The 9637-nt window shown below is 38.9% G+C and overlaps 1 protein-coding gene across 3 annotated transcripts in view; it reads right to left on the bottom strand.

Annotated features, from left to right (window-relative positions):
• Positions 1-4602: 4602 nt before the first annotated feature.
• Positions 4603-9637, bottom strand: part of Cdc16 (cell division cycle 16) — a 35829-nt gene continuing 30794 nt past the window's right edge. For 2 of the 3 annotated variants that reach the window (XM_023715183.1, XM_004631146.2), the window contains exons 17-19: positions 8611-8701; positions 5400-5698; positions 5212-5320 (exon numbers count right to left, since the gene is read on the bottom strand). In XM_023715183.1, the coding sequence (XP_023570951.1) occupies positions 5439-5698; positions 8611-8701 (351 nt within the window). In that variant the 3' untranslated portion in view covers positions 5212-5320; positions 5400-5438. Of the gene's footprint in view, positions 4876-5211; positions 5321-5399; positions 5699-8610; positions 8702-9637 lie in introns of those variants that run through there. The other variant, XR_002821089.1, reaches the window with a different exon arrangement.

A 9637-nucleotide genomic window follows, 5' to 3' on the forward strand; every position in this document is an offset into this window, starting at 1 on the left:
CAGTTTCTTCTTTGAAGGTGAGGGCGCAGAAACTAAATTATAGATGACATACCTCTCTCTCTCTCTCTCTCTCTCTCTCTCTCTCTCTCTCTCTCTCTCTCTCGGGGCAGTACTGGAGACTGAACCTTGGATATCTTTTAAGGCAACTGCACCACTGTGAGTTGCTGGTAAACTAGGTAGTAACAGAATGTTTGGTGGTATAATGAGACGCCATTTCTGTACATACTGAAGCCTGAGCACTGGTGTTAACATTGTTGCTGACCTGAATTACTCCTTAATAGGTCTTAAAACATCGATTTAATAATGTCTCACTATTAAGACTAATCCTGATACCTAAAAAACTAACAAGTGCTCAATATTCTGTCAAGCAAATACATGTGAAAAAACTCAGCACTTCATAAGCAGACTACTTTCACTTTAGTTATTTGTCAACTAATTCAAGATCCATATTTAGATTTTCTAACCCCAGCTGAAGAAAGAGAAGGCATAAAAATAATCACATGCCCAAGAGAAGAAATGGAAAAGCCATTAAAAGAGAAAAAGACTCAGAAACATACGAGTGCACTGCCACATGAAGTCCCTGGTTAGTGGCCAACTTTCACTGTGATGAACTACCACAGAACAGGGTATTTTAGATAGGTAAAGATTAAAAGTCTTGGTGCCAAAAGGAGCATTTCAGTTGCTAGGAAAATGCATCTCTGTGTAATACCTTATGTGGTAACAGTGCTGTTAATACATGTTCTGTGAGAACTACAACACTTCCTTTTCTATGAAGACACAGGACAATGTATCTCCTGAGGCTGAGACTAGAGTTTGAAATAGGATTGTCAACAGACAAAACACAAACTCCAAGACATATCAACCTTTCAATGCCTTGTGATCCAGAAATGTGTTCTCTTCAAGTTCTTGTTCCTTGAAATTTTTTAGGTAACATACACGTGCAAAAATTCAAAACATTTCCAGCTTTGGCATAAATGGGTTAAGAGTAACCACGAGAGTGAGCTGTTCTCTAGTTATGCAGTTGCTACCTGGAAATCACAGCAAGACTCCTTTCCAACTTCAGTGAAGAGATTAAAAAATGTTTAAAATAGTCTCATATCACCCTTTCCCAAACAAAAATTTTAACATCTTTTCACAAAATTAGTCATAGCCAAATAATGTAAGTCTAGGTAAGAACTTTTCTCTCTTGAGCCCAACCCATGGGTCTTTCAGGGCCGACTGATTATAGATGTGCCGACAAAATGACAACCTCACCATGACATATTACAAGAGACTTATCATTTTCAATAATTGCCTGCTTATTTCACATGGATTCCATTTTCAGCCTATTATGATGTGAGACATTGCAAAAGATGGTAAAATGATTAGCAGAGAGGACATCTGTATCATTTACTAATAGTTAAAAGGAGGGAATTTTTGGTTTTGGGCCACTCAGGATGCCTTCAGGGCAGGTCTGGTTTGGCTTGAGGATGAGGAGATCAAACCACAGCATCCTGAGCCTGACTGCTTTGTTTCAGCAGGCACTTAAACGCCTGAGTTAATGGGCAAGCCCCCCCTAATAGTTAAAAGGATGTCAATAAGAAGGTAGGAAAATTCAAATTCTTTATCTTCTACACCTAAGAATGCACAATTTACAAAGAATAATGAATCACATTTATTTTATATAAAAACTATAATTTGGCACCAGCATCTGTTTAATTCTTTTTGACTTTAAGTGTCTCAGAATTTTGCTTATAAGTCAGCTGAATTAGCTTGGACTATTACAACCTTTAAAAGTTTAAATTCAGTAAGCACTGTAAAAAAAAAAAAAATCTCATGTGATTCTCAGTATTTAATCTAGCTATAATTTTAAAAGGCCTAAAATCCTTGAGCTTATTATACCTATCACAACCTATCCAAAAAGAGAACTTGACAAGATCTATACCCTTTCATAATAAGAACCACTCAGGAAACTAGAACACAAGAAAACTTCAACATGAGAAAAGATATCCAGAGCCAGTAACACAAATTAAGGAAGCAAAACACTATATGTATTTGGGTGAATACTCACAAAGGAAAAACAAGAATATTCCATTCACAATGTCATCTAAAAAATAAATTTAACCAAGACAGTCAAAAAACTGCATGCCAAAAGCTATAAAATATTGCTGAAAGAAACTAAAGATGACCTAAGTATACAGAAAGACATTCTGGGTACGGTAGGAGACTTATCAATATTGTTAAAAACAGAACACTTTCCAAAGTGACACATATAATAATCTACCAAAATCCCAATGGCATTTTACACAAAAATGGAAAACAACCACTAGCTAACATTCACATGGAACTTTAAGGGTACAACAACCAAAACAATCTCAAAAGAGAACAAAATTGGATTCATACTTCTTGATTTCAAAACCTACACAAAACCATAGTAAAGCACTGTGTTGGCATAAAGATAATCATAAGTCAACAGAATATAATTCAGAGCCCTAAAGTAAACCCTCAAATTTTTGGTCAACTGATTTCACAAGGATGCCAAGACAATTGATTTCACAAAGGGGAAAAGGATACAGCCTTTTCAGCAAGTGGTGCTGGGAAAACTGGACACCCACTTGCAAGGAATTAAGTTTGAAGGGCCAGCCAAACAGCTCAGCAGATTAAAGCACCTGCAAGCAGTGCAGGGGGTAGGGGTAGGGGAATGGGGAGTGGAGGGTGGTGGGGGTAGGGGTATGTGCATTCCACCGGGGTACGCTGAAACAGCAATTGAGATTGGGTGTGGTGATGCGCACCTGTAATCCCAGCTCTTGGGAGGCTGTAAACAGGTGAGACTCTGAACAACCTGTAGACCCTTCCCTAAAAATACAAAAAAAAAAAAAAAAGGAATTTATTTTGACCCTTATCTAATATCATGCACAAAAATTAACTAAAAAAATGTATCCTTAACCTTATGATTTTAAGGATTTTTTTGTTTTTGTTTTTTGTGCAGGATCTCATTACACAGCTTTGACTCGTAGTGATCTTCCTGATTTCTGCCTCACTAGTGCTGGGATTACAGGTGTGCGCCACCAGGCCCAGACTCCATTGCAGACTCAGTGTGCCCACGGGTGGGGCCGGCACAGCATGTGGCACCAGGGATCGAACCCTAGTCCCTTTTTTACCTAAGCAAGCACCTAGTCTGCTGAGCTATATCACCAGCCCTTAGACATAAACAGTAAAATGAAAAATAGACCAAATCTCCTAAGAAAAAAAAAAAAAACAAATGAAAAGGCAATTCACACAATGGGAATAAAACCTATGTCTGAAAAGGGGTTAATAGCTAGCATATTTAAGAAAACTCTTACTACTCAATAACAAGATAATCCAATTTAAAATTAGTCTAAGGCATTGAAAAATTATTTCTCCAAAGATATAAATATGAGAACCAGATGAAAAAATGCTCCACTATTTACTAGGGTTACTAAATAAAAAAACTAATGGGAACTAACAAGTGTTGGTAAGGATGTGGAAAATCTAGAGCCCATGAGTAATGCTGATAGAATGTAAAGGGGTGCAGTTAGTCTGGAAAAATGGCAATGGAAAATACAGAATGACCCTACGACCCAGAAAGGCAATTCTTAGGTATGTATCTCAAGAAACTGAAAACAGATTCATGTATCTGTGTGATTATTTTCATACCATCAACATTCACAACAAATGGATAAACAAAATGTGGCCCTTGGAATATGGAATAGTACTCAACTATAAAAAAAGAACGAAGTTCTGATGAACGCTACAACATGGATAAACCATGAAAATATTACTGAGTAAGCCATACACACGAGGAAACATATCCTCTGAACTCCCTTACATGAAATACACACAGCAGGAAAACTTAAGAGACAAAAAATAGATTAGATTATTACCCTGGGGTGAAGGGAGGAGTGAGGAGTTACTGCTTAGCATAGTTTTGTTCTGTGTAATGAAAAAATTTTGGAAATTTGATGGTGGTATAATATTGTAAATGTATGGCTGGCGCACACCTACAATCCCAGTACTCAGGAGGCTGAAGCAGGAGTGATGTGAGTTTGGGGCCAGTCTGGGCTACAAAGTGAATTCAAGGCCAGCCTGAACTGCATAGTGAAACCTTGTCTCAAAAAGACCAAAGAACAACAACAACAAAAAGTTTGTGATTAATCCCACCCAGCTCTGCTCTTACAAGTGGATGAGGCATTTTATATTTTTATGCATGTGTCTGTTTTCATTAGTAGATTTATTTCTTGTAACAGTCTTAGGGTTATAGGAAAACTAAACAGAAAATGAGGAATGCTGGGAAGTGTGCTGGAAGCACAGAATTCCCATATACTTTTCCTCCTCATCCCCTGTTAATAACCTGCACAGACATTACTGCAGTCCACAGTTTATGTTACATACATTTGATTACAATAAACAGAAAAATAACTAAATGGATGACTGCATGTCTTAAGAGTCAAACTGAAAAAGCTCCCAATAGCCAAAGCTGAATAATTTATTATTATTTTTTTAATCTTTATTTTTCTGGCAGAACTGGGGATTGAACTCAGGACCTTGCGCTTGCTAGGGAAGTGCTTATTTTACTGAGCTATCTCCCTGCCCCCCCAAAGTTGAATAATTTAAGCCACAAAATAAGCAACACTGTATATGTTTGTAACTCAAAATATGACATAAGCGCTCCTGAGTCCACACTGATAAAACACTGAACACCTAAGTGGAAGACAGGAAACAGATTTTCAAGAAGGAACACAATGGCTATTGCCCCCACAAGAGCTGAGGTTTAACCTCCTTGCCCCATGGAGTTCAGAAAGGGAAAGACAGCAACTTGGCAGCAGAAGCTGACAGATGGTGTCACTGTGACCAAGCAATCCAGGTCAGTATCACCTGTGATAAGATGCTTTACCTCCATGGCATTTAACCAAGCTCATTCTACGGGTTACCTGACAGGCCTTCCTCCAAACTTTCCAGGTCATGAAATACAAGGTATGTATCATCCCAGTCAACTTCAAAAGTAGGTGTGATGAATGAACATGGGCAGAATGCTGGGTCAAAATGAGAACCACAGGGCATGCTGGACTCAGGTAAAAGCCATGTGCCACCATCATTAACAAGGTAGACACTTGTGAGGGGTGTGTGGAAGCTTTCTACCATCTTGGCAACTCTTCTGCAAAGTAAAATTTGTCCAAAGTAAAAGTTTATTGAAAAAGATAGAAGACATAATGGGTGGTTTACCTTTTTTATTCCATTAGGTATAACTATTTTGTAGTTCAGAGACTCAGAACATCTGCTGCAAGGTGTGCTATCCAGTCTCTCAAGGCAGCCTCTGGTCCTAAACAGAGATGAGGTTTGGGTTCATGTTGGAAAGTAGGAAATTCTTAAACATGGCAAGGGCAGCAGGGAATACTGACCTACACCAGCACAGACTGGCCCAGGACCACTGTCTGTAGTCACGTGCTGTGGTCTGACATAGATGTCTCTAACATCATGTCACTTTCATTCATTTCAATTTCAAAGGTTTCTTCCAAGGAAGGCCTGGAATCTGGAGTTTTCCTGGAGTTTTCCAATGGTGCAAGTCCTGTTTCTTCTGCAGTCTGTTTTTCTACTTCAAATTCCCTGAAATCCCACGGAGGTGAAATAATGTTTTTTAGTGTCTTCATTGTATGCACATCAAAGTCATAACATTTTAATTTGTCTTTAATGTCTGCTCCTAAAAAGAAACATCATAATTAGAGTAAAATAAATTCTGTATCATTGGTCTACTGTTTCTATCATTATATGCAATGCTCTTATCATTTAAATCCAACTGGACTTTGAGAGTATGGACCAGAATGTTAAAAGTCACAATCGTTTCTTATTTTTCACCTCAAAAGCCTTGGGAAGCACGTGCATTTGTGGCTCCCATGTAGTCGCTAAGCCACTGCACCCCAAACACCACTAAATACTGGTGAGGCCTACGTGCAAAACTGTCCTTTGCTGTTACTGACAAGAACTGTCTGGAATATGCCTGCTAGGAACAGTCACTGACCTTATGTTCATGGGAACCACAGGTGAGGTTTCCACATGTCAAGCCCTTGGGACATATCTGAGCAGATGTAGTAAGTTTGGTAATTTGTTTTCTTTTTTTTTGTATTTTAGGGAAGGGTCTACAGGGTGTTCAGGGTCTCACTACTAGATTGGACTCATAGTGATCTGCCTATTTACAGCCTCCCAAGAACTGGGATTACAGGTGCACACCACCACGCCCAGTCTCAAATTTGGTAATTTCTGACAGAAAAATAATGACAGAAAAACAAAAACAATTAGATAAATAGATTAAAACTGACAGTTTTAAATAGTTCAAACTAACAGTTTTCAGAATTAGGTACTTTGGTAGATAAATGACACACAAGCCTTTTAAAAATAAAAATACTAAGTAATGAATGGTAACTTGGAACTCTCAATTAGACTACCTCTAACTCCCTCTACAAGGGCAGGAAAAATGTCTCTCACTGTGGCAACTAGCCTTTGCTTAGCTTCACATTTCAACTCACAACTCCATGAACAAATAATTAAACTGAAGCTCTTATCTGCCCTGAAGCCACAGGGAGAAAAGTTTTCTTAAGAATTGGGCTATAAAACAAAAGTCTACATATTTTTCCATCAACCCATAGTTGGATAAATTCCTGCCCAGGTGTTCCATGTAACCACTGCCTGACAGAAAACAAAGCTCTGGCTACGCATGTAGCCTGCACCCTGCACCTTCCTGGCCAGCACTCCTGGCTCTCTCATCCTGTGGTTATCACTCTGATTTTTCCATCACAACCATATAGTTTTGTTTACTACTAGTCCTCATAAATGCAGGCACTAGCACACTCTCCCTTTGTCAAGTCTGTGAAATTTAGCCAGGATCCAGTAGCCAGTCTTTAATTGTATAGTGTGCTATTGTAAAAACTGACTGCAACTTGTTTCTTCATTCTCTCATTGCTATACATTTCGGTCATTTACATTTTGGTGTAATTGTGACTAAAGTTGTAGGAACAACCTTTACGTGAATTTAGGCCCACAGAGGCGCTGGTTTCTGCTGGATTCTCTTGGTGGAGAACTGCTATATCTTAAGACCAGTAGGGTTACTCATCATCCCAAGTAGTCACAACTCCCAGCTTCCTTGTGCTTGGGCAGCTGCCTCCCATACAAGATTCTGAGCTTAATTATGTGACCTTCCTGTTTGTTTATTTATTTTTGGCGGAACCGGGGATTGAACTCAGGCCCTTGCGCTTGCCAGGGAAGCACTTATTCCACTGGGCCATCTCCCCAGCCCCAATTATATGACTTGTCTTGATGAACAGAATGTGATGGAAAGGATGTTATGTAACTTTTGACTTTCTTGTTCTTTAGATTCTTGAGGCCACTGTATGAAAAAGCCAGGAATGAAAGCTGTGTAAAAAGTCCTGCCAATCTCCGCTGTGTTCCACCAAAAAATAGACCTTCACAGACAAGAAGCTTACCATCCATGCTGCCCACGGCTGTATGTGTGGCTCTGGTGAAGTGAGCAGAGGAGCACCTGGCCCAGAGAATTCTAAACATTATACATCACTGCTGGCTAAAGCTACAGAGCTTTACAGCAGCATGTTATAAAGTAATAGCTGATAACTTTAGAAGACATGCTGAATAGTTTTCTCCACTTGTATCTCCCTGATAATTGATAACACAGAGCTCTAGGTGCTCCATGATAGGCCAACATATCAGCATGTTTAATTTTAGCCTTTCTGGAGAGTAAACAGCAGTTACTCACTACACGGTCAACTTCATTTTTCCAATGAACACCTTCATGTGCTTCAAAACTTCCTAGACACCTTCCTTGTGCATTCTGTTCAATGTTTGCTCATTTTTAATCACACTATTTAACTGAAAGAAAAAAAAAAAAAACACCTTGCAGGACTTTTCATGTTCTATACATAAGTTCTTTGGAGTCAGTCACTTTTGCCCAGTCTATAGTGTGCCTTCCACTCTCTTAATGGTGTTTTTAATTCACAGTTCTTTATTTTATTCAAGTTCAAATTTAGCACCTTTTTTCCACTATGGTTTTACACCCTGTAAGTCCACTCCAAGGTTCACATCTCAAGATTCAACCTCAGTGTCCCGTCCTGACTTGACAGTAGCTGAACCTAAGGCAGTAACCACAGCAATTCCACTTACACTTATCCTGTTGCCATTTATCATTACAAAAATAAAGAATTACATACCACTGTGCAGCGAACACAAGGCACCCTAATGTTCCACTGAAATGTAAAGATTATTATGTTGTACCCTGTATTATAAAGAGAAACATCAGAGCCCTTCATTTCTTTATTTTAAAAAAATCTCTAAAGTTTTTCCTTCTATCATGCACTTAGAATGACTCTTTTCTAACACATGCTTCACACATATTTTGTCACAGTGTTCTGCACACAGCCAGTACTCAGTTCACAACTGAGTGGATGTTTAATAAGTCATTGATTCCCTTGCATTGCTTAACAAATTTGAGCTTCCTGATATTAATATAGTTAAAATGGAAGAAAACAAACTTAGAACCTTTGAAAATTCAAGAAACTACAAACAACAATCTAAAAGAAAATCCAAGAAAGATGATTATAATCTTACCAATATAAGCTTCAGAATCCCCAATGTACATTTCAATGCAATGACCAAGCATTGTAACAGAAAATGTGTCATCACGCCTAAGACCAAGGGCCTGCCAAAAAGATTCAGGATGATTATGAAGATGTAATTCCTTTTCTCTTGTTTAGAAGTCATCTCACACTGATTCACTTTTAAACATTCCAGGGGAATCTGGGTGAGGGTGTCAGTGGGGATACAGTTTTACAAGACTTGACACAAGTTGATTACAGCTGAGGATGGGTGAAGGTCATGGAAATTCATCATTATTCTACCGTAATGTTTGAAAATCAGCCCCCAAGAGATTAAAAAACTGTATCTCCACATACAGCCCTCTGAACTGTCTGTGTTAACATCACGGAAGAGAGGTAAACCATATAGTACCTAAATATATGCATCTGAAGGATTAAACAAGACCAAAAACTTTGCTTGGTCCAAACTTCGACTAGTGAAGTATTCTACTACTGCAGAGGCCTGTGAAAAATCTCTACTTAATCCTTGAAAATCAGGCATGAACCTATCACCAATGAATTTATCTTTAAGAAAGGATATTCCCTCATACTTTTTCTCTTTTTTCCCAAATATCATCAGTTCACTGCATATAAGACCCATTTTTTTCTTTTTTGCACTCTGGAGTTTCTTACATATGGTGGTTCCTGCTGCTGCCACAACTGCAGCAGTGATTACTGTGCAGTGGGCTTGGTGACTGTGCAAGAACAAAGACATGGAAGAACATGGGAAGATGACCATGGTGGTTGTCCATGTTTCCCCTCAAAATAAGATCTAACTGTAGAATAAGTGCTAGTCCTTCCCATGATGATGCCTGTGTCTTGCTGAAGGTTATTATAACTCATTATTGTTTTGTCTTTTTGAGACAGGGTCTCACTACGCAGTTCAGGCTGGCCTTGAGCTCACTTTGTAGCCCAGGCTGCTCTCAAACTTGCAATAATCCTCCTGCCTCAGCCTCCCCAGTGTTAGGATTACAGCCTGTGCCACCACACCTGGCCTATTA

Source organism: Octodon degus, unplaced genomic scaffold (assembly GCF_000260255.1).
Source record: "Octodon degus isolate 3935 unplaced genomic scaffold, OctDeg1.0 scaffold00039, whole genome shotgun sequence".
NCBI lineage: Eukaryota > Metazoa > Chordata > Mammalia > Rodentia > Octodontidae > Octodon > Octodon degus.